Source organism: Mobula birostris, chromosome 4 (assembly GCF_030028105.1).
Source record: "Mobula birostris isolate sMobBir1 chromosome 4, sMobBir1.hap1, whole genome shotgun sequence".
Lineage (NCBI taxonomy): Eukaryota > Metazoa > Chordata > Chondrichthyes > Myliobatiformes > Myliobatidae > Mobula > Mobula birostris.
In genome coordinates, this window is record NC_092373.1 from 209,247,643 (window position 1) to 209,273,198 (window position 25,556).

General features: G+C 46.6%; 1 protein-coding gene across 2 annotated transcripts; it reads right to left on the reverse strand.

Annotated features, from left to right (window-relative positions):
* Positions 1–728: 728 nt before the first annotated feature.
* LOC140196932 (zinc-binding protein A33-like) lies at positions 729–22,170 on the reverse strand. 2 transcript variants are annotated; one of them, XM_072256878.1, is made up of 6 exons: positions 20,331–22,161; positions 16,733–16,828; positions 15,412–15,645; positions 11,816–11,838; positions 11,610–11,728; positions 729–3,581 (listed from the first exon to the last, which is right to left on the reverse strand). In XM_072256878.1, exons 1-6 carry the CDS (start codon positions 20,361–20,363, stop codon positions 3,007–3,009), a joined length of 1,080 nt encoding a protein of 359 aa, XP_072112979.1. In that variant the 5' UTR covers positions 20,364–22,161; the 3' UTR covers positions 729–3,006. The 2 variants fall into 2 exon arrangements, with proteins under 2 accessions (XP_072112979.1, XP_072112980.1); XM_072256879.1 differs by lacking the exon at positions 15,412–15,645 and having other exon boundaries at positions 20,331–22,170.
* Positions 22,171–25,556: the final 3,386 nt, after the last annotated feature.

Genomic DNA, 25,556 nt, shown 5'->3' on the forward strand with positions numbered 1-25,556 from the left:
TCACATTGTCAAGTCCGCCAATGATACAACACTGGCGGAGCTCATCCCCAACAACTGTGAGATGGCCTACAGAGAGGAGGCGAGAGAGTTCTTGGCCTGGTGGCTGGCAACGAGACTCCAGGAGGGTATGTTGCCTCCCTGGTGCAAGGGTCAAGGATGTCTCTGAGCGGCTGGAGTGGGAGGGTGAACAGCCAGTGGTCGTGGTGCACATAGGTACCAACGATATAGGAAAAAAACGGGATGAGGTCCTACTAGGTGAATTTAGGGAGTTAGGAGATAAACTAAAAAGTAGGACCACAAAGGTAATAATCTCTGGATTACTACCAGTGCCACGTGCTAGTCAGAGTAGAAATAGGAGGACATTTCAGAGGAATATGTGGCTTGAAATGGTGCAAGGGGGAGGGATTCACATTTCTGGGGCATTGGAACCAGTTCTGGAGGAGGTGGGACCGGTTCAAACAGGATGGACTGCACCTGGGCTGGACTGGAACCAATATCCTAGGGGGAGCATTTGCCACTGTTGTTCAGGAGGATTTAAACTAATGTGGCAGGGGGATGGGAACAAGTGCAGAGAGACAGAGGGGTGTAAAACGAGGGTAGAAGCAAAAAGTAGTAAGGTGAAAAGAAAAAGTGGCAGGCAAGCAAAGCCGGGGGGGGGGGGGAATGATTCTGTTACGTAACGGGCCACGATGAATATCAATCGAGTCAGGTTATATAAAAACAACCAAACATTTATTGAACACGGATAAACAATTAAAAAAAAACGAAAACCTTAACCGGAAGTTAACCGCTATGCGGCCGTTCAACAAACAGCCTCTCGGTACTGGTTCTTAAAGCGATAAATGCGAAAACAGTTCTTAAAGCTGTAAAGTCAAATGCAGTTCTTAAAATGGTAAATTCGAAAGTCCAACAGATTTATACATTCAATTGGGAGAGACTTCTCTGGAGAAGGATTTCTTCATAGACACAACTTTCCTGCTGGTTCTGTCCAAAGGATTCACGATGAAGGAAATAAATTGCTTAAAACAACTGACCTTTATTTCTAGAGAGCAAACCTTGCATGAACTACACTAATCTTTCGGCAGGAGTTATTTTCGATGCAGGTCGCTACTTCTTCAACGAAGTCTCAATAAGGTCGATCCTTTGTTAAACTCCCGAACGATACCAACTTCTCTTAATCCTTCATATCCTGCACTTCGATGCAGTCTTCACTCTCCAATACTACTGAAAGGGTACATCAACAAATCTTGCAGAAATTGAGTAAACTGCCAGTCCAGCACTATTGTACCTTACAATAAAACGTAAATCTCCATTTTAAAAATGAAACTGCGTCATAAAGCAAATACGCAATGGAACGGAGACTCTGACTAACGTTCTAGCTGGAACAATAAACTGCGTCACTGGGGTCTTCCCTTTTATACCCGCGGTGAACATGTCATCACGTCACCTCACAATGGCGGGAAAATTCCATCAGGTGACCTCCAAAAGACCATTACATCATTCTCACAAGAAAGTCACAAGATCTCATTGAGGTATGTAACAATACCAAGATAGGTGGATGGGTGGGTAGTGCTGAGAAAGCAATGCGATTGCAGCAGGACTTCGATAAATTAGGAAAAAAAATGGTTCAGAAAAAAAGAAGGAAATTGAATATAGTGTTGGGAAAGGTATGATAATGCATTTTGGTCAAAGGAATCATAGAATATTCGGAAGATTGAGGAGGGATCTTATTGAACCATATAAAAGCCTAAAGGGATTGGACAGGCTAGATGCAGGAAGATTGTTCCCGATGTTGGGGAGGTCCAGAACGAGGGGTCACAGTTTGAGGATAAAGGGGAAGCCCTTTTGGACCGAAATGAGGAAAAACTTCTTCACACAGGGAGTGGTGAATCTGTGGAATTCTCTGCCACAGGAAACAGTTGAGGCCTGTTCATTGGCTATATTTAAGAGGGAGTCAGATATGCCCCCTTGTGACTAAAGGGATCTGGGGGTATGGAGGGAAGGCAGGTACATGGTTCTGAGTTGGATGATCAGCCATGATCATACTGGATGGCGCTGCAGGCTCGAAGGGCCGAATGGCCTACTCCTGCACCTATTTTCTATGTTTCTATAGTGCGGACTATTACTTAAATGGAGAGAATGTTCAAACATCAGAGGTGCAGGGGGCTTAGGAGTTCTCCTGCAAGAGTCCCAGAAGGTTATTTCGCAGGTTGACTCTGTGATAAAGAAGGCAAATGCAATGCTAGTTTTTCTTTGAAGGGGAATAGAATATTTAGCAAGGAGATAATGCTGAGCTTTTATAAGACAAAGTCAGGCGGTACTTGGAATTTTGCCAACGTTTTGGGACCCATATCTCAGGAAGGAAGCGGGATCTCATTTAAACCTACCGTGTGCTGAAAAGACTAGATTGGGTGGTTGTGGAGAGGTTGTTTTATGTGGTGGGGGTATCCAGACTAGAGGGCAGCCTCAAAATTGAGGGGAGACATTTGGAACAGAGGTAAGAAGGGATATTATTAGCCAGTGAGTAGTGAATTTGTGGAATATTCTGCCACAGGCTGCGGCTGAAGCTGTCTGTGGGTATATTTAAGGAGGAAGTTAATAATTTCCTGACCGATCAGTCCATAAAAGCATAAGGCGAGAAGGCAGGTGTATGAGGTTCAGTGGGATCCGGGATCGGCCATGATGTAATGGCGGAACGGAGTCGATGGGCTGAACGGCCAAATTTGCTCTTATGTCTTATGGTTCTTCCAAGATTCACCCTGAAACAACTTTTCCCGTCAGCACCGCCCCTTTGTTCACTGCGCGTAGACTTTAGGACCCGGGAGACTCAGGAAGCGTGGTCCCGCGACTGCTGCTGAATCCGCAGTGTTTCTGCTGTGTTGACGGATGCAGTGAACGAGTTAAAGTTAATGGATTGATCATTCTCATCTCATATTTATTTCACTGTCTGTACATTTATATTTACAGGGACTTTACTCCTGATGCCGGTCCCGGGGACCGACCAGTTTACAGAGCCGGAGCGGGACCGGAGCAGATTCTCAACCACTGGTTTCCATCCCAGGTTGCGGAGAAAGGATAAAGTTTCTTCCTGAATTTATTCCCAGTGAAGGTGTGGAGATGGGACTTGCTCTCCGCGTTGTAAAATGAAACCGTCCCGGACTCGTAACTGAGATAAACTCCAACCCTGCGGGGGATGAGACAGGCAGCGATACAGGACCAGTTGGAGATTTCATCACTGATCACGACAGAATTCCTGTGCATCACGTCATGGGAGGTGAGTACACTGATCATGTCGTCAGCCCGCCTGGTGACCCAGAATCCGGTGCTCGGACTCGGACTGACCACTCTCTTCCTCTCCACAGACTTTGCGGCGACACCCAGATACCAGCCGCGATTCACCGCCACCTCCCAGTAATGTCTCCCGGATGTGAATCCCTCCGATCCCTGCACACAAGCCCAGTTTGTGAATCTCCTCCCGGTGTCAGGGAGATCCCTCCGGTTCCTGGTCCATCTCACACTCTTCCGATCCTCAGACACCTCGAGACACCGATTAGTCGTTTCCACATCCAGGGTGACAGAGACTGTGGGGGAGGGAGAGAAGCAGAGAATTAAAGAGTCTACGGGGTTCGTGGGGTGGGGGCGGGGGAATTCGGTCACCGTGGACCCGAGGATCAGGGGGTCCTCGAGCCGCGCGGCCCCCGGGGATCGGGCTGAAATTCGGGCATCGCGGTGCAGGGACCGGTGGAAAGGCCGCTGGGCCTCAGGCGCAGTAGGGTGGTCGACACGAACCTTTCCCGTGGTTTGACCCAACGAAAGCGGATGTACAACTAATATCTTCCCAAGACCTTTCTGTTGGACGAAGAGCAGAGACTTCCCGATCAAACAGTCACAAAATGCCGGAGGAACCTAGCGGGTCAGGCAGCAAGCGTGGAGACAGATGAACAGTCTACATTTCAGGTCGACATCTTCCCGCTAGAATAGAAATAAATACGGGAGACAGATAGCAGAAACGAGAGCGGGAAAGAGGTGGATTAAGAAGGGAAGGGGTTGGGTGAATGGATTTAAACAGGAGGTCACAGAGTTTCTTCGGCCCAAATTGTTGGTGCCGACCAAATTGCTTTAATGAGCTAGTTCCATTTGCCCATTATGCCTTTCCACCCCTCTTATCCACATACCAGCCAAGATGTATTTTAAAACATTGTCACTGAACCCACCTCTACAATTTATCAAGGGCCCGTTGTAAACTTGGATAATCCTCTTCACTGTCCAATATACAATGAATTTTACTACCAACTCTGTCACCTACATTATCATCCAAATCATTAATGTGAATGACAAACAACCACGGCCTCAGCACCGACCTCTGCAGGTCAGAGGCCTACAGTCCTCTGTGTTTAAGAGACACTTGGACAGACACTTCAATAAGCAAGGCACAGAAGGAGACTGACCTAATGCCGGTCAATGGGATGAATGTAGATGGGTAAATAGGTCAGCACAGAGGTGATGGGTCGAAGGGCACATTTCTATGCTGTATGGTGATGGCTCTGTGAACTGAATGACTAAGAAACCCCAAACACCCTCACCTCCCCGCGCCACGGTGCTGAGAATTCCAGAGAGACAGTGACCCCTGACCCTCGACTCCTCGGAGAGGGGTAACATCCTACCTGTAGACCCCTGAAAAAATTTGTGTTTCCCTGAGATCTCCTCTCATTCTTCTAAACATGGAACAGAGAACATAGAACAGTACAGCACAGGAACAGGCCCTTCATTCAATGTTAACATTCATGTGTAAGTGTGAATGCGAAGCGGGGGATTGTGAAGGTCCGGTACAAAACAGGAGTTGATAATGGGAACCTGTAGGGGAGAGATGAACGGCAGATTGAACTGGACCTATGCTGGGGAGTAGTGGAAAGCCTGTAGGTGAACTGAGTGTATAGACGTAACCAGTAGGTTGTGGGGACAAAGATAGGAGATGAGGACCCCTTTATCCCCTTTCCCACAAATCCATCGCCCACAGCCCCTGGCCTGCTGACTTCCTCCAACATTTTGTGTGTGTTGCTCCGCTTTAAATACACTCAATTAGTTGCCTCCACACATGCCTGTGGCAGATTCACTATCCTGTGGCTAAAAGAATTCCTCCTCATCTCTGTTCTAAATCGACACCCTCTAGTCGGAGGCTATGCCATCTGGTCCTAGACTCACCCACTATAGGAAACATCCTCCCAAAATCAGCTCTCTCCAGATAGACTTCAGGGAGATCAGACAAGACCCTTCATCAGGACATGTGCTGCTTGGATTACCAGCATCTGCAGATTTTCTCGTGTTTGATTTTTAAAGCAGGAGTTGATCGGTAAACTTCTGATTATCCAGGATGTCAAACGTTATGAGGAGGAGGCGGGAGAATAGGGTTGAGAGGGATAATAAATCAGTCATTCTTCTAAACTCCCATGAGTACAGGCCCAGAACCATGAAACATGCCTCATATGTTAACTCTTTCATTCCCGCAATCATTCCTCAGAATTTCCTGGACTCTCTCCAATGCCAGCACATCTTTTCCGATATAAGGGACCCACAACACTCCAAGTGTGGTCTGATTAATGCCTTATAAAACCTCAGGATTGCATCCTTGCTCTTGTATTCTAATCCCCTCGAAATGAAAGCAAACATTGAGTTTGCCTATCTTACCACTGACACAAACTGCAAGTTAACCCTTGGGGAATCCTGCACAAGGACACCCAAGTCCCTTTCCACCTCTGATTTTTGAATTTTCTCCCTGTTTACAAAAATCATCTATGCTTTTATTCCTTCTACCAAACTGCATGCATGACTTCCCTACTTGATAATCCATCTACCAGTTATTTGCCCATTTCCTAATCTGTCTGTGTCCTTCCCCGGATTCCGAGCTTCTGCAGCACTACATGCCCCTTCAGCAATCTTCATATCCTCTGCAAGCTTGTCCACAGAGGCAACAACTCTGTCATCCAAATCATTCTTTGTCTATCTTGGCTTTTTGTTCCTCAAAGAATTCCAGCAGATTTGTCAGGCAGGATTTCCCCTCAGGGGAGGCACGCTGTCTTTGCCCTATTTCATCATGCGCCTCCATGTACCCAAAAGCTCGTCCTTAATACTAGACTCCAACATATTCCCAAACTAACACATCTATAATTTTCTTTCCTCAGCTGCTCTCCCTTCTTAAAGAATAAAGTGACCTTTGCAATTTCCAGTTGTACTGAATGACCAAATATTCCAGTGATTCTTAGCAGAGCATTACTAATGCTCCCATGTTCTCTTCAAATAACTCTTTCTGAACACTCTTTCCTACGTCACCTCTCTAAGGATTTGTTTTCCTTTTTACAGCAGAGCCTCCCTAGCCTCTCTGCCTACCTGCCTGTCCTTTGAACACAAGGTATATCCTTGAATGTTAAGCTTCAAGCCAGGTTCTCCTTTCAGCCACAACTCTGTGAGGCCAACAAAGCTGTAGCCACCAATCTCTACCTGTGCTACAACATCATCTACCTTATTCCGTGTACTTGTGCAGTCAAATATAACACCTTCAGTCCTGTATTCATCACCCTATTCAACACTGTGCACATGAACTTAAGCAAGGTCTCCGATTTTGATGATAGACCACACCGGGGGTACTGTGTGCTTTTCCGGTTCACTGAATATGAGGAGGATGTCATTACACTGGACAAGAAGCTTCAGGAGGATGTTACCAGGACTGGGGGCTTGGGTTAAAAGCAGAGAGTGGATAAGCTTGGACTATTTAGCTGTAGTGTAGGATGTTGAGGAATGACCCCTTATCAAGGTAAATACAGTCATAAGGGGCTTAGATAAGTCTTTTTTTCCCGAGAAATGGGAGTATAGAACCAGAGGTTGAAAGTGAGAGGGGAAATTTTTACTAGCGATCTACGGGGTAACTTTCTCACAGCGAAGGAGATGGGCAGGTGGAATTTGCTGGCAGATGCTGTAAAAGCGGGTAAAATTTAAATATTTTAAAATAAATTTAGGCAGGTACATAGATAAGAAATGGTTAGACGGATATGGGGCAAACACGCACATGAACAGGACATGCTCAAGAAAACATCTTCGTCTTGCAGATGGATGAAGTGGGCTGTGGGTTCAACATCTGCCAAAACCTCCCAGATCATCCCCCGAGGAACCTCACCCTGGAGTTGGTCTGTGATCTGTTGATGTGACGTCACTTCAGAGGGCATCTCAATGCCACAGAACAAACAGACTGGGTAAGAACGGCAGATTTCATTCCTAAATGGGAATTTGTGTCTCTCTATTTTACCATGTGTCACACACTGATAGTATGTCTGGGTATGTGTTACTCTGTTTGTGTGTGTGTGTGTGTGTGTGTGTGTGTGTGTATACATATTGAAGGAGACTGTGCACATTGATGTATTTGTATGTTACAGTGTGTCTTCACATGTCCTGTGTGCTGACAAAGTGTGATATGTGAGTGAGTTATTTAAATAAATAAATTACTGTGTCTGAAGAGAATGGTTTCCAGGTTACTGAGGGAAATAACAGCGTACATTGCTGAGGCTAGGACTACAATCTGCCAATCCTTGTGTGTGTGTGTGTGTGTGTGTGTGTGTGGAGGGGGGGGGGGAGTTCTGCCAGGCCGGTTATGCTGAGTGTGCTTCTCCTGAGATGAAATCCTGACCGATGTCGATGTTGGCTGGGTTGTCCGGGCTCATTCTCACACTGCCTCAATGCAGGGGGTCTGATAACCATGAGACCATAGAACATAAGAACAGAATTAGGCCATTTGGCTCATCAAGTCTGCTCCACCATTCAATCATGGCTGATCCTTTTTCCCCTCCTCAGCCTCACCCCCCGGCTTTCTCCCTGTAAGCTTTGACACTGTGTTCAATCCGGGACCTATCAAGCTCTGCCTTAAATATACCCAACCACACCCTCCACAGCTGCATGGGTAACAAGTTCAACAAATTCACCACCCTCTTGCTCAAGAAATTTCTCCGCATCCCTGTTTTAAATCGACGCCTCTCTATTGTGAGGCTGTGCCTGTTGTTCTTCACTCTCCCACAATGGGAAACATGCTTTACTCATCTACTTGAAAGGATTCAATGATGTCCGCCCTCATCTTTCTAAATTCCAGGAGTACAGACACAGAGCTATCAAACGTTCCTGGAATCATCCTTGTGAACCAAACCCTCTGCAATGCCAATACATCTTTTCTTAGATGAGAAGCCCAAAACTGTTCACAGTACTCAAGGTGAGGCCTCACCAGTGCCTTATAAAGCCTCAGCATCACATCCCTGCTCTTGAATAGAATGCGATTCTAAACCTCTTGATTTGAATGCTAACATTGCATTTGCCTTCCTCACCACTGACTCTACCTGCAAGCTAACCTTTAGGGTGTTCTGCAGAAGGACCTAAGTCCATTTTCATCTCAGCTTTTCTGATTTTCTCTCTATTTAAAAAAAATAGTCTACACATTATTTCTACTGATTATGAATTTTCCAGCATTGTATATCATTTGCCACTTTCTTGCCCATTGTCCTCATCCAAGTCCTTCTGCAGCCTACCTGTTTCCTCAACACCACCTGCCCCTCCACCAATCTTCGACTCATCTGCTAACCTGGCAACAAAGCCATCTATTCCATCAGCTAATCTTGATATACAGCATAAAATGAAGGTGTCTTATCACTGACCCCTGTGGAAGACTAGTCACTGGCAGCCCACCAGAAAATGATCCCTTTACTCTCATTCACTGTTTCCTGCTAATCAGCCAATGGTCTAACTATACCAATAACTTTTCTGTAATACCATGAGCTCTTAAATTGGTAATCAGCTTCATGTGTGGCACATTGTCAAAGGCCTTCTGATATTCCAAATATACAACAGCACTGCATCCCCTTTATCTATCCTGCTTCTAATCTCCTGAAAGACTTCCAACAGGTTTGTCAGGCAAGATATTCCCTTAAGGAAGCCATGTTGACTTGTCCTATCTTGTCGAGTGTCACCAAGTATTCCATAACCTCATATTTAACAATTGACACTAACTTCTTCCCTACCACAGAGGTGAGGGTAACTGGTCTATAATTTCCTTTCTGCTGTCTTCCTCCTAACTTAAAGTGTTGAGTGACATTTGCAATTTTCCAGTCCTCTAGCACCATACCAGAGTCCAATGATTTTAGAAAGATCATTGCTAATGCCTCCACAGTATGTTCTGCTACCTCTTTTGGAACACTAGTGTGCAGTTCACCTGCGCCGGGTGACTTATGTACCCTACAGTCTTTCAGCTTTTTGAACACCTTCGACCCTGTAATAGTACTTCACTCATTTCTCTTCCCTCTCACCCTTCAACATCTGCCACAGTGCTAGTGCCTTCCACAGTCAACACTGATGCAAAATACTCATTCAGTTCATCCGCCTCCTCTTCGTCCCCGTTATTATATATTTCTAGCGATCCTATCTCCACTGTCATCTCTATTTAATATTTTTCTTTTCTTACATATTTGAAAAAAAACTTTTCCTAGCTTGCTTTCATATTTCATTTTACCCCTCCTAACGATTCTTTAGTTGCTCTCTGTAGGTATTTAAAAGCTTCCCAATCCCCTGTCTTCCTAGTATTTTTTCATTTGTTATATGCCCTCTCTTTCACTTTTACATCAGCTTGACTTCCCTTGCCTGCCACAGTTGTGCAATTTTGTCATTTGAGTATTTCTTTATTGTTGGAATAGATCTATCCTGCAACACCGTAATTTTGACAGAAACTCACACCATTTCTGCTCTGCAGTCATCCCTACCAGTGTCTCCCTGCAATTTAATTTGGCAGACTCCTTTCTCATACAACTGAATTCCACTGAAATACTATAAAGTCAGACCTTATTTTCTCCTTATCAAATTTGAAGTTGAACACAGTCATGTTATGACAATTGCCTCCGAAGGGTTCTTTTACCTTAAGTTCCCAAATCACCTCCGGTTCAGTATATAACACCCAATCCAGTCTAGGTGATTTCCTACTAGACAAAACAACAAACTGCTCGAAACTCCGTCATGTAACATTCAACAAATGCACTCTCTTGAGATTCATCACCAAATTACTTTTCCCAATTTGCCCTGCATGTAGAAATCTCACTTGACTATCATAACATTGTCTTTTTGATCGTCCTTGTCTATGTCCAATTGTAATCTGTGGCCCACTTTCCAGCTAGTGTTGGGATGGATGCACATAACTGCATTCAGGATCCTTTTACCTTTGTAGTTTCTTCACTCAACCCACAAGGATTCAACACCTTCCTATCCTATGTCACATCTTTCTACTGATTTACCAGCAGAGCCACGACCCCCCCTCTGCCTACCTTCCTATACCACCGATACATTGTGTAACCTTGGACATTCAGTTCACAACGACAATCATCTTTCATCCACAACTTAGTGATGGCCACAACATCATACCCGTCAATCTGTAACAGTGCAACAACATTATCCTCCTTATTTCTTATACTCCGTGCACTGAGATATAAAACTTTGAATATGGTATTTGCTACCCTTTTTGATTCTGCATTCCTAATGCACTGATACTCACCCTGCTGGCTGCAATTTTGTCCTCGCATCTGTCCGCCCTTTCTGACCGTCTGACTGCACGCTTCCTTTGCTTTTTTACCATCAGTCCTACTAAAGGTCCCTTCACTCTAGTTCCCACCCCCTGCCAAATTAGTTTAAACCCTCCCCAACAGCTTTAACAAGCCTCTTCGCAGGAATATTGGATCCCCTACAGTGCAGGTACAAACCGTTATGTTTGAACAAGTCATCCCTGTCCCAGAAGAGATCCCAATGATCCAAGAACCTGAAGCCCTGCCGCTTGCACCAGCTTCTCAGCCGCGCATTAATGTGCCAAATTATCCTGTTCCTACCCTCACCAGCACGTGGCACAGGCAGCAATGCAGAAATTACAACTCTGGAGTTACTGCCTCTCAGCTTTCTACCAAGCTCTCTAAATTCTATTTTCAGGACCTGTTTGTTTTTACTTTCTACGCCATTGGTATCAATATGTACCAAGATATCTGGCTGTTTTCCCATCGCCTCTAAATGCAGTGGACACGATCTGACCCGTCCCGACGCTGGAACATAGGAGGCAACATTCTGCTGCACCGTTCAAGGCCATAGATTCTCCTGTCTGTTCCCCTAACGATTGAGTCCCCTGTCACCACCGCTCCCCTCTTCTCCCTCTAACAGCAGTGAGAGTTGCGGATCGAGAAGGGGGAAGACCTGTGTCAATCAGAGTCTGCACACACAGGCGCATGAAGGACTTGCGTATTTTTCCTACAATCCCAGTCACCACACCGATACCAGCTTTTATCCCCTACAAAATCATCAAGTCAGTATTAATTTCCCAGCTCCTGTGGTAGTTGCATCTAACACTCCCGTGTATTGGTTGTATTGTGACCCTGTGCTGGTGTGTTCAGGGGTCTGACATCTCCAGCTGACCATGTGACAGTGATGCCTCCCAGTCAGTGGGGTTGATATGGAATAAATTTCAGTTCCCCTTCAGTCCAGTATTACAGGCAATCTTTGCTTCAAATAACAATCTAATTCAACAAAGAGAAATTAACCTTTGTCAGTTTTACCTTGATTAATGACATCAGTTGTTTCTCCCAGCACTGTGTTCAACAAATAGGGGTGATCGAATTTTTCAACCTCTAGGGCCGCATCTGTCACAGTCAATTCCTGGACATAGTCATTAATCCTGTAAATATTAAACTGCTCGTTATAAACTGCAATTTTGAACTATTTTACAAATCCATACAGGGTTTGGCTAAAGAGCATGTCCTACCTCCTGGTCCGACGAGCTTCCTCCTGAAATAAATAAAACACAAATCTGATTAGACTTGGACTTACTGTCCACATCCTGAATTTCATCCAAATCGACACAGGTGTTGAAAATTCCCACCCCCACAGTCACTCTCACACACACGGCAATAGAAAACCACAGGGAAATTTATAAGGAAAGTTTCTGAAGGTTGGATCTTTACTGAGGATGAAACTTACAGGAAGGACAGGACAAGTTGTGCATTTTCATTTGCATACCACATAAGGGTGATAATATGGAGGAATTTAAGATCAGTAATGGATTTGATTGTGTGCAGGTGGAGAAAGTATCTCTAATTATGGGGAGACTTGTGGGGAGATGAAGTTCCAGATGGATTTTAATAAATCGCATAAGACATTTAGTAAAGAGGATGTTGAACTCACTGCCACGGGAGTGTTTGAAATGGAACGGCGCAGATTGAATGCAATGGGGAAACTAGATAAACACATGAGGAACCATGGAGTTCGGGACACTCTTGCTGGGTATGCTGAGGAGGTGGGAGGATGCTTGTGAAGCACCAAAAATTATACGAGAAGGTGAATCGAATAGTCTCATTATGATGGAGAAAGGGATTAAATCCAATATGAAACTCAACTGAAAAGGCAAAGAGACAGTGAAAGTTTCCTTAATCTGATGGAAATGGGATATAGAGGAGAAGTCTTACATGTGGGTCACATTCTTTGTTCTCACAGATTGACAGAGAGACTCTCATATCCAACGCACCAAACACACTCCCAGCCTATAAATGGAACCGGGTGTTAATGTGAGTTTTAGAGGATATTTAATGTGGTAATGAGGGATACAGTCAGCAGATCTATGTTATGATTATAGAAAAAATCATCACAGAGAAGATTGCATTCTGTTCTGGGATGTATAGAAGTTGTGGAAATCCAGTTCTGGGAAAACAAAAGCCCTGAATAGTTGGATCAATTGTCTGGCGAGAAACAGTTTCCCACCATTTGTGAATGTCGTGTCTGTTGCCCTTAAGGCATTTATTTGACTTTGTTGGGTCTACGCTTTAAATTATTTGTTTGTAACTATTTTCTAGTTAAAGTTAAAGGTTGATAATTATCTTACAGCCTAACAAAGGTAAATTCATTGTCCCCAGGCTGCTCCATGAGGCGAGGGAAGAGATTGCTGAGCCTCTGGCTAGGGTCTTCATGTCCTCGTTGTCCACGGGAATGGTACCGGAGGATTGGAGGGAGGCGAATGTTGTCTCCTTGTTCAAAAAAGGTAGTAGGGATAGTCCGGGTAATTATAGACCAGTGAGCCTTACGTCTGTGGTGGGAAAGCTGTTGGAAAAGATTCTTAGAGATAGGATCTATAGGCATTTAGAGAATTATGGTCTGATCAGGGACAGTCAGCATGGCTTTGTGAAGGGCAGATCGTGTCTAACAAGCCTGATAGAGTTCTTTGAGGAGGTGACCAGGCATATAGATAAGGATAGTGCAGTGGATGTGATCTATATGGATTTTAGTAAGGCATTTGACAAGGATACACACGGTAGGCTTATTCAGAAAGTTAGAAGGCATGGGATCCAGAGAAGTTTGGCCAGGTGGATTCAGAATTGGCTTGCCTGCAGAAGGCAGAGGGTCGTGGTGGAGGGAGTACATTCAGACTGGAGGATTGTGACTAGTAGTGTCCCACAAAGATCTGTTCTGGGACCTCTACATTTCATGATTTTTATTAACGACCTGGATGTGGGGATAGAAGGGTGGGTTGGCAAGTTTGCAGACGACACAAAGGTTGGTGGTGTTTTAGATAGTGTAGAGGATTGTCGAAGATTGCAGAGACACATTGATAGGATGCAGAAGTGGGCTGAGAAGTGGCAGATGGAGTTCAACACGAAGAAGTGTGAGCTGGTACACTTTGGAAGGACAAACTCCAAGGCAGAGTACAAAGTAAATGGCAGGATACTTGGCAGTGTGGAGGAGCAGAGGGATCTGGGAGTACATGTCCACAGATCCCTGAAAGTTGCCTTAGGTAGATAGGGTAGTGAAGAAGGCTTATGGGGTGTTAGCTTTCATAAGTCGAGGGATGATGCAGCTCTATAAAACTCTGGTTAGGCCACACTTGGAGTACTGTGTCCAGTTCCGGTCACCGCAATAGAGGAAAGATGTGGAAGCATTGGAAAGGGTACAGAGGAGATTTACCAGGATGCTGCCTGGTTTAGAAAGTATGGATTATGATCAGAGATTAAGAGAGCTAGGGCTTTATTCTTTGGAGAGAAGGAGGATGAGAGGAGACATGATAGAGGTGTACAAGATAATAAGAGGATTGGATAGAGTGGATAGCCAGCGCCTCTTCCCCAGGGCACCACTGCTCAATACAAGAGGACATGGCTTTAAGGTAAGGGGTGGTAAGTTCAAGGGGGATATTAGAGGAAGGTTTTTAACTCAGAGAGTGGTTGGTGCGTGGAATGCACTGCCTGAGTCAGCGGTGGAGGCAGATACACTAGTGAAGTTTAAGAGACTACTGGAGAGGTGTATGGAGGAATTTAAGGTGGGGGTTTATATGGGAGGCAGGGTTTGAGGGTCGGCACAACATTGTGGGCCGAAGGGCCTGTAATGTGCTGTGCTATTCTATGTCCTATGGTATATCACGGATGTGATGACGTCACCTCTGGTTTCGCCGCCTCTTATATGTAACTTCCGGTTCAGGGAAGGTGTGAAGGCGGGTGCCGTGCGTGCAGCATGACCGTGAGGAGCTCCGTTTCTACCCACAAAGAAACATTATGGAAGCAACGCCGTAACTTCATAAGAAAGTATTTGAGGTAAAAATATTAACGCGGTTTCTGTTAAGGGAAGCGGCGCGCGTGTCGGCTTTTCAATTTCAAACGCGGGGTGGGCTCTGGCCCGGCGGTGGTTTGACGCGACCCTCCTCGCTCGCTACTCGGGGCGGCTGGAGACATTCGCTAAAAGCAGAGAGCGCGCTTGGGCTCCAGAATGAAACAGACGCTGTATATGTTTGTATTTTTTTATCAACAGTTTTCACCATACGATGTTACTGTGGAAGAGTGAACAGTAAATGGTTAACCTTACTACGACTCTGTCTTCATTGGCTCCGGTTTAACTTGGTGTTTAGTCAGAGTTTCAACACACTGCACGAGAACACTACATTCTGCGTAGGATGAACGCATCTGTTTTCTGTCTGCATTGTCTTCTGTGTTCCGTGTTTTTTGTGGTAACTAGTTACGTGAGTGGGGGCGAGTTTTAAACAAAGGCAATTAAGTTATCTATTCGTAATTTGTTCTGGACTATTTTGAGCTGCGACTGACCGATGTCATATCTTTTGTTGAGAGCTTCATTGCAGCTTAATTTACGATTAAATGAGCTGAAGTTTCATTGCTTCGAGATTGCATGTTGTGAACACATATCTCTGATATTTTAGAACGCATTAGAGTTACTGGAGAGCACGTCATACAATTCTAACAATCTGCGCAAGGTCGCCAACAGCAACAATTGATTTATTAGAATTGGCCGGTGTGCGTGTTTATTTCAAATATACCACTGTTCATTTTGTGCCCTTTGACAGAAACAAATTGAAATATGATCCCTCACATTGAGAAATATCACACTGTCTTTTTGATCCATCTGTTCCTTCAACTTTGAGATTTCGTCCTGAATAAACCTTATATTCTCTTGAATCTCTCGAAGATTGTTCTCCATTTGATTTAGAATCTTCTCCTCTTCCTTCCTGAGATCCCTGAGTAAACTCTGCTCTTTCTCAGTGAGAATCTGACGCAGTTCGGCAAACTGGGATGTGATGTGGGACTGAAGGCGGAGTGACTGTTCCTGTCGAATTATAGGTGAAGATTAATTTACTGTAGTGCTGTGTTGTATTTCGCTATGACATTAAGTTGACCATTCTGTCCATTAGAGTCTATGCTAGTCCTCAGAACATTCACGTCAACGCCATTCCTTCACGTATATTTAAGGTGACCATTTGGTCCATTAAAGTCCATGCTACTTCTGGATAGAAACACAAGCTGATATCCCTCTAACTCAGAGAGTGGGGAGCAGGAGAAGGCGATGGTGGCAGAGAGAGAAGGGGACGGAGGGGAAGAGAGGGTTAATGGGGTTTTGTGCTGTTAAGGCTTTTTTTTTGACTTTGACGATAGCCTGTATTTATCCAATTCATTTGCAAGTCTGCAGAACTAATATTTATTGTACTGACCACAACCCCTCAGTCGAGAGATATTACAGCGGTACAGATGAGATAAGTGTGGACGGGTGGGAAAGAAAGTTCTGAACTAACTCCTCTGTTCTGATAAGGAACACACACACTTGTCTACTACTGGATCCAAATACAAGCTGATTTCCCTCAAACTCAGAGTTCCACAAATGTGAACTCTCAGTGGTCTCACGGTAAAATAAATTATTTTCCACGATAACTATGAGGAGAGATTGAGTCGCCTGGGACTGTCCTCGCTGGAATTCAGAAGAATGGGACGAGATCTTATCGAAACGTAGAAAAATATGGAAGGGAGGGATAAGATTGAGGCAGTAAAGTATTTCGCTATGACATTAAGTTGACCATTCGATCCATTAGAGTCCATACTAGTTCTGAGACTTTCCCATCAACCCCATTCCCTCACATTTTCCTGAAACCTATTCTCGCTCATTGACCCATTAACTGCCACCTGATTCACATACACCCTCCCCCACATTCACAGGGTTAATAATAATTAACTATTCATCCACCATGTCCTTGGGATGTGTCTGAAACTGTCGGGGTCACAGGGAGAACCTGCAAACTCCACAGACAGCAGCAGAGGTCAAAATCTAACCCAGGTCACTGGATCTGTGATACTCTGCTATTCTGCATTAATGGGAGCAAAACTATACAGTAATATCAGAAATTCCGCTCAGGAAGCCTCACCCGGACTCCGGAAATCTTCTCTTCCTGTTGCTGCTCCTTTTCTTTGAATTCTAATTTCTTTTTTGTGAGAGAGTCTAAGGAAGATTTTAGCTGATCCTGGAAGTCAGAGAGGGAAAGAAATAGAAAAAAAAGTTCAAAATAAACAAGCGATCAAACCCGATTATCGCGCACAAAATGCTGAAGGAGTCGTTAAGTTGGAAGCATCTGTGCAAGGGAAATAAACAGTCGACGTTTCGGGATGAGACACTTCATTTGGACTGGAAATGAATGGGGCAGAAGCCAGAATAAAAAGGTTGGGGATGGGAACCAGCTGGCAGGTGACGGGTGAGACAACGTGATGGGAACGTCGGGGAGGGTGATGAAGTAAGAGGCTGAGAGGGGACAGGTGGAAGTGGTAAAGAGCTGGAGAAGAAAGAATCTAAGACGAGACAAACAACAGGAATTCTGCAGATGCTGGAAATTCAAGCAACACACATCAAAGTCGCCGGTGAACGCAGCAGGCCAGGCAGCATCTCTTGGAAAAGGTACAGTCGACGTTTCAGGCCGAGACCCTTCGTCAGGACTAACTGACGGAAGAGTTAGTAAGAGTTTTGAAAGTTGGAGGGGGAGGGGGAGATCCAAAATGATAGGAGAAGACAGGACGGGGAGGGATGGAGCCAAGAGCTGGACAGGTGATTGGCAAAAGGGATACGAGAGGATCATGGGACAGCAGGCCCGGGGAGAAAGACAAGGGGGGGGGAACCCAGAGGATGGGCAAGGGGTATAGTCAGAGGGACAGAGGGAGAAAAAGGAGAGTGAGAGAAAGAATGTGTGTATAAAAATAAGTAACAGATGGGGTACGAGGGGGAGGTGGGGCATTAGCGGAAGTTAGAGAAGTCGATGTTCATGCCATCAGGTTGGAGGCTACCCAGACGGAATATAAGGTGTTGTTCCTCCAACCTGAGTGTGGCTTCATCTTTACAGTAGAGGAGGCCGTGGATAGACATGTCAGAATGGGAATGGGATGTGGAATTAAAATGTGTGGCCACTGGGAGATCCTGCTTTCTCTGGTGGACAGAGCGTAGGTGTTCAGCAAAGAGGTCTCCCAGTCTGCGTCGGGTCTCGCCAATATATAAAAGGCCACATCGGGAGCACCGGACGCGGTATATCACCCCAACCGACTCACAGGTGAAGTGTTGCCTCACCTGGAAGGACTGTTTGGGGCCCTGAATGGTGGTAAGGGAGGAAGTGTAAGGGCATGTGTAGCACTTGTTTCGCTTACACGGATAAGTGCCAGGAGGGAGATCAGTGGGGAGGGTTGGGGGCGACGAATGGACAAGGGAGTCGCGTAGGGAGCGATCCCTGCGGAAAGCAGAGAGGGCGGGGGAGGGAAAGATATGCTTAGTGGTGAGATCCCGTTGGAGGTGGCGGAAGTTACGGAGAATAATATGTTGGACCCGGAGGCTGGTGGGTTGGTAGGTGAGAACCAGGGGAACCCTATTCCTAGTGGGGTGGCGGGAGGATGGAGTGAGAGCAGATGTACGTGAAATGGGGGAGATGCGTTTAAGAGCAGAGTTGATAGTGGAGGAAGGGAAGCCCCTTTCTTTAAAAAAGGAGGATATCTCCCTCATCCTAGAATGAAAAGCCTCATCCTGAGAGCAGATGCGGCGGAGACGGAGGAATTGTGAGAAGGGGATGGTGTTTTTGCAAGAGACAGGGTGAGAAGAGGAATAGTCCAGATAGCTGTGAGAGTCAGTAGGCTTATAGTAGACATCAGTGGATAAGGTGTCTCCAGAGACAGAGACAGAAAGATCTTGAAAGGGGAGGGAGGTGTTGGAAATGGACCAGGTAAACTTGAGGGCAGGGTGAAAGTTGGAGGCAAGGTTAATAAAGTCAACGAGCTCTGCATGCGTGCAGGAAGCAGCGCCAATGCAGTCGTCGAGGTAGCGAAGGAAAAGTGGGGGACAGATACCAGAATAGGCACGGAACATAGATTGTTCCATAAAGCCAACAAAAAGGCAGGCATAGCTCGGACCCATACGGGTGCCCATAGCTACACCTTTAGTTTGGAGGAAGTGGGAGGAGCCAAAGGAGAAATTATTAAGAGTAAGGACTAATTCCGCTAGACGGAGCAAAGTGGTGGTAGAAGGGAACTGATTAGGTCTGGAATCCAAAAAGAAGCGGAGAGCTTTGAGACCTTCCTGATGGGGGATGGAAGTATGTAAGGACTGGACATCCACGGTGAAAATAAAGCGGTGGGGGCCAGGGAACTTAAAATCATCGAAAAGTTTAAGAGCGTGAGAAGTGTCACGAACATAGGTAGGAAGGGATTGAACAAGGGGGGATAAAACCGTGTCGAGGTATGCAGAAATGAGTTCGGTGGGACAGAAGCAAGCTGAGACAATAGGTCGGCCAGGACAGGCAGGTTTGTGGATCTTGGGTAGGAGGTAGAAACGGGAAGTGCGAGGTGTGGGAACTATAAGGATGGGAGATCCCCTGAGCGGATAAAGTCGGTGATGGTGTGGGAGACAATGGCCTGGTGCTCCTTTGTGGGGTCACGATCGAGGGATAAATAAGAGGAGGTATTCGCGAGTTGTCGCTGTGCCTCGGCAAGGTAGAGGTCAGTGCGCCAGACTACAACAGCACCCCCCTTATCGGCGGGTTTAATAATAAGGTTAGGATTAGTGCGGAGGGAGTGGAGAGCAGAGCGTTCGGAAGGAGTGAGGTTGGAATGGGAACAAGGTGCGGTGAAGTCGAGAGGGTTGATGTCCCGTCGGCAGTTAGCGATAAAGAGATCCAGAGCAGGCAGAAGACCAGAGCGGGGTGTCCATGAAGAAGAGGAGGGTTGAAGACGGGAGAAGGGGTCATCGGTGGGGGTGGAAGAGTCCTCGCCGAAGAAGTAGGCTTGGAGATGGAGATGGCGGAAGAAGAGTTCCGCATCATGGCGAATGCGGAACTCGCTGAGGTGTGGACGAAGGGTGACAAAGGTTACTGAGGACAGAGCGTTCTGCCTCCGACAGTTGAAGGTCGGAGGGGATGGTAAAGACCCGACACGGATGAGAGCTGGGATCAGAGGGGGGAGGGGGGAGGCTGGGGGTGTCAATGGAGAGGGGAGGGTTGAGGTGATAGGAAAATGGAGCCTCCGAGGGCCCAGGAGCTGAGGATGGGATCTGAAGGAGACGGGATTGCAGAGTATTGGTGGGGGAAGGGGAGACGGGAGTCACAATAGCAGCACATAAAGACCCGGCCTGGAGTTCTAAGACGAGAGGATATTTGACCATGGAAGAAACGGGAGGAATTGGGACTCTTTGGGGTCCTGAGTGGTGGCGAGTGAGGCGTTGTAGGAGTCAGGTGTAGCACTTGTCCCGCTTGCAGGTAACAGTGCCAGGAGGGAGATCAGTGGGGAGGAGCGAGTGGATAAAGGAGTTACGGTATGTAGAGAGCGATCCCTACAGAGCGCGGAGAGTTGTGGGGAGGGGAGGCGTGGCTGGGCTGTCGGAGGGGATCGTGCTGGAGATGGCGAAAGTTGCGGGGAATGATGTGTTAGGTGTGAAGGCTCCTGTCTTTCTAGGCAGAACAATGGAGGATGGGGTGAGGATCAAATTCGGGTTAGGTTTACCTTGTAGATTTTAACAGCTTCTTTAACCGGCATGAAGCGGTGCTCTCTGTGTTCCTGCGCAACTGCACAGATCAGACAGATCGGTGTCTTGTCCGTTTCACAAAACAGCTTCAGTTCTTCCTCATGTTCCTCGCAGTGAAGTTTGCTTTCCTTCCCTTTCAGATTCAGCTTTAGATTTCGAGCTTTTCCAGCCAGATTTACTAAGGCCTTATTGCCCCTGAGGGTGGGGTCAGCAAACACCTCTCTCACATCCCGGGCAGGAGTTTCTCTCCTCCCTATCCCAACACCGTGTGATACAAGAGCGACAGAAGTTGTGTCCACACTCCAGGATAACCGGATCGGTGAAGAAATCCAGGCAGATGGAACAAATTGCCTCCTCGGTTCAACTCTCGGTTGGTCCTTTCGAAGCCATGTTAACTCCCAGCACTTCCCGATTCAGAATGCTTTCACTTTCGGGGAGCTGCGGATCCCCTGCAGTACCGCGAGTGTCCACTACACGCGCTGCAGACTCGGGGAATGAACATTATGCAGCTGGATGTGTTCACTTGCAAATAATACAGTCGTGGTAATTTCCATATCAGGGTGAGTTCAGCAACACCTTAAACAGGTCTGATCATAAATGATAATTCAGCCATGGACTGCCTAAGCGCGGCTGCGAAAGGGGCGGCGTTGGGCATGGGTCTTGCAATCTTATCCCGGTAAAATGGCAGTGCGGCAGAAGTGTCAAGTGAACCTCCAAAGGGCTCATCCCTGGGATCGGAAGGACTTCCCCTGTAAGACGATTGAAGTCCTGAGGTGAAAGGAGAAGACACAGGGCCGATAACCTTCGCCCTGGACAGAGCTGCTGATGGAGGCCTGTGTCCCAGTAGGCGTGATGGACTAAAGAAGATGCAGAACGGAAATGAAGCCGGAGGGAAGATTCTGGTTCAGTCTCAGGCAGGACCGAAAGGGAGGCACAAGGACTGCTGACGCTAGAATCTCGAGTAAGAAACGTGATGCTGGAGGAACTGAGCGGGTCAGGCAACATCTTTGGGGAGAAATGTACAATCGACTTCTCGGGTTGAGATCTTTCATCTGGCTTGTCTCAATCCGAAATGCCGAATGTTTATTTCCCTCCGCAGCTGATGCCTGACCCGTTGAGTTCCTCCAGTCTTTCGTTGTTATTTAAAAAAAATCCCGACGTGTAAAGAGAGTCAGACAGGGGTGTAAACCGGGGTTAAATAACCATTTAAAACATCTATTAAATTAGTTCATGCCATGAAAGTAGGGATGTGGAGAGAATATTGTAATCTGAGGAGACAGATGCAGTGGTGATGATCGACCCGTAGCTACAGGGAAAAAACACAGGACTGGACATTCCATGTCACAGGGTGGAAAACATTATTTTGTTCGGTGAAGTCTAGAAGAAACTTTCTTACTTTACCCATGTCTGTCCCAGCTCCAATCGAAGGCCAGTTTCCATAACTCTGGACAGAGCCCAGAAGTTGATGTTTTTTTTTTAAAGAAAATAAGCTTTATTCGCTATGAAATATTCACAAAGATAAAGCGTGCAATGTCTTTACCCGAAGATCAGTGAGCCTTCTGTCACGCAGCTGCTGTGGCACGGGCTCTTGCATATTTCTCCACGTATCTTCGCCAGCCCACAGTCCGCAAAGAGGCGAGTGACCGTCTCGTCTCCAGTGCAGTAACCTCGGGACAGCGCCGTGTGGGAATGATCTTCGGGCATGCAGCAAGGATCAGACTGGGACAGACCCTCTCGCCGCCAGCCAGGTAAGGTTTGGCACGATGATCAAATTAGTTCATCGCCCTCCTGATGAACCTACGCAGCATAGTGGATTCGGCCCAGTACATCACGGGTGGAGCCCAACCAGCCACTGAGCACATCTACATGAAACTGTCGTCCATCATCAGAGATGCTCACCACCCAGACCAGGCTCTATTCTCGCTGCTGCAATCAGGTAGAAGCTGCAAGAGCCTCAGGTCACGCACCACCAGGTTCAGGAACAACCCCTCAACCATCAGGCTCGGGAACAACAGAGGATAACTGCACTCACTTGCTGTCTATCGAGATGCTCCCAGAACCAATTGTCGTATCAAAATGAGTGAAACCAGAGGTGCTTTGACTGAGACAGATCGCTTTGGGTCTGTCTCAGAATTAGAGAAGTAAAAGAGACAGGCACAATCTCACAGGATATTGACAGGGTTGGGACGGGAATGATGTTTCCCCTGGCTGGGCTGTGGAACCATGGTTCACAGACTTAATATCACCGTTCACCTCAGCGGGACTGAGATGAGGAGAAATTTCCTCACCAGCGCAGTGAATCTTTGGAATTTTCTCCACAGGGTTTCTAAATTTAATACACATATTTTGGGGCTCAGCGATGATGGGGACATTGCAGGAAAGTGGTGCTGAGGTCAAAGGTCAGACTTGGAGTGGGTTCAGATGAGGTTCACAAGGATGATTCCAGGAATGAAAGGGTTATTATACGAGGCGTATTTGATGGCTCTGGGTCTGTACTCGGTTGAATTCAAAAGGGAGAGGGGAATCTGATTGAAATATTTTGAAGACAGAGTAAATGTGGAAAGGATGTTTCCCATGGTGGGGAAGTCTAGGACAAAAGGGCACAGACTCAGGATAGAGGGGCGCCCTTTCAAAACTGAGAATCGGAGAAATGTCTTCAGACAAAGCGTGATGAATTTGTGGAATTTGTAGCCACATGCATCTGTAGAGACTAGCTCGTTGGGTGTCATTAAGGCAGAGATTGACAGGTTCTTGATTCGACATGACATCAAAAGATACGGGGAGAAGGCCGGGAATTGGTGTTGAGGAGGAGAAATAAAAGATCAGGCATGACTGAACAGCGGAGCAGACTCGATGGGCCAGATGGCCTAATTCTGCCCCTATGTCTTATGGTCTTCTCGTCTTATGTTCCGGGTGAAGGGCAGAACAGGCGCAAGGAGCCGAATAGCCGCACCATCTCCTGTTTCTTATTTTATAAAACACGAGTTTATCTTTGCGCCTTGTTCTCCCTTGGCCTTCAGCCTGTGGATTGCATAGGGGAGCGGTGAGAGCTCCAGAGATCCGTCGGCAGCCGCTGCGGTTATTTCATGTTCTCCTTATTTATTGCTATTTATTTATATTTGCATTTGCGCAGTTTGTTGTCGTCTGCACGCTGGCTGATCTTTCACTGATCCAGTTATTGTTAATATTCTGCAGAATTTCTCCTTATTTCCGCAGCAAAATGCTTCTCTAGGTTGTATGTGGTGACTTACCGATACTCTGATGATAAAATTTACGTTGAACTTTGAGTTTCGGGGAAATTCCTTTGATTCTAAGAACAAACTGTGACGGCCATCTCCAGCTCCCGGCAGCAGCCCGTCCTCAGACGAACCTACAGCCAATCAGCGGCAGAGCTGGGAGAGTCTAGCTCCTATTGGCTGAGTGTCAGTGGGAGGGATGCTGAACCTTCGGAGCGGTCCGAAGTTTGGAACGGGGAGCGAGTGGACCCGGGGACGGGCCGGAGACGGGAGCTACACTTCGGGTAAAGGGCAACGCTGCAACACTGGCCGGGTGAATCCTTCCGATGGCAGAGGTGAAGAGACTGGCCGAGATTCCATGAGATGTTTCAGCTGCACGGAGGGTGCCCGGACTTTCCCCGCTGTGGATCGGGGCCTGTTGTCGGGAGTTACCTCCCAGACCTGTCTCCTGCTGCTGGGAGCCCGGATCTGGCCCGCAGCGGCCGCAGGTGGCTCTCCGGTGCTTTCACCGCTCCACTGTGCAATCGGACAGCCCGAAGAACAGGGAAGAACAAGGCGCAAAGGTAAATTCGTGCTTTGGAAATAGGAAACAGCTGCACGCGTGGCCATTCGGCCCCTTGCCCGTGTTCTGCCTTTCACGCAGAACATGGCTGATCTTTGCCCTCAGCACCACTTTCCTGCAACGTTCCCATCTTCGCTCAGCACGTAAATATGTCTTTTGAATTTAGAAATCTTGTGGGAAAAATGCAATAATTCGCCGCACTCCTCATCTAAGTCCTGTCAGCAGACATCGGATTTTGAGTCTGTGTCTCCTTGTTCAACGCATAGTCAAGAGAAACATCATTCCTGCCCCAAGCCTGTCAATACCCTGTGAGACGGTGTCTGTTTCAGTCAGAACACTCGTTATTTCTCTAATTTTGAGACAGACCAGTCAGTGTAATCTCCCTGAGGACACTACCTCACACCACAAATCAATCTGGGAAATCTTCTCTTTATTCCCTTCATCCCACAGGCTGACTCTGGGAGGGAGACCAGACCTGTGCACAGTGTTCCATGTACACTTTCACCAGGACCCCATATACCTTCAGAGGAGATCTTTATTCTTGACTTCAAACCTTCCTTCCCATTCAATGCTCTTCATTTAATATCGATCTCAAACAGTGAACAGATACAACACACCCTCAGCCATGAATTTAAAGGGCAGGTGTTGGAACAGTTTGAGCTTCATACCTGGGGCCACGGAGCAAGCAGGCAGTCACAAAGGGAGGAATGTGGGAGTGTTGTGTGTCTGAGCCCAGCGGTGTGTGTTTGTGTATCAGAATCAGGTTTAATATCACCGGCATATGTGGTGAAATTTGTTGTTTTGTGACAGCAGTACATTGCAAAACATAGCAATAAAAAGAATAAATTACAATAAGCATTTATAAAATTAAATTTGAAATGTAGTGCAAAAAGAGAAGGAAAATACTGAGGAAGTGTTCTTGAGTTCATTGTCCATTCTGAAATCTGATGGTGGGGAAGAAGCTGTTTCTGAAAGGTTGAGTGTGTCTTCAGGGGCCTGTACATCCTCCTTGATGTTATCAATGAGAAGAAGGGCTGTCCTGGGTGATCGATACCACCTGTTTGTGGGATCATCTTTTGAATGTGTCCTGGATGCTGTGGAGTCCAGTGTCCATGAAGGATCTGGCTTAATTTACAACTTTCTGCAGCATTTTCCTATCCTATGCAGTGGCCTCTCCACACCAGGCAGTGATGGAACCAGTTAGAATGCTCTCCACACTACATCTGTAGAAATTTGCAAGTGTCTTTAGTGACAGACCGATTCCCCTCAGTCTCCGAATGGAATATCGCCGATGTTGTGCCTTCATTGTAACTGCATCAATATGTTGGGCCCAGGTAGTTCATCAGAGAAGTTGACAGGCAGGAAATGGAAACTGCTCACCCTTTTCACTTCTGATCCTGCGATGA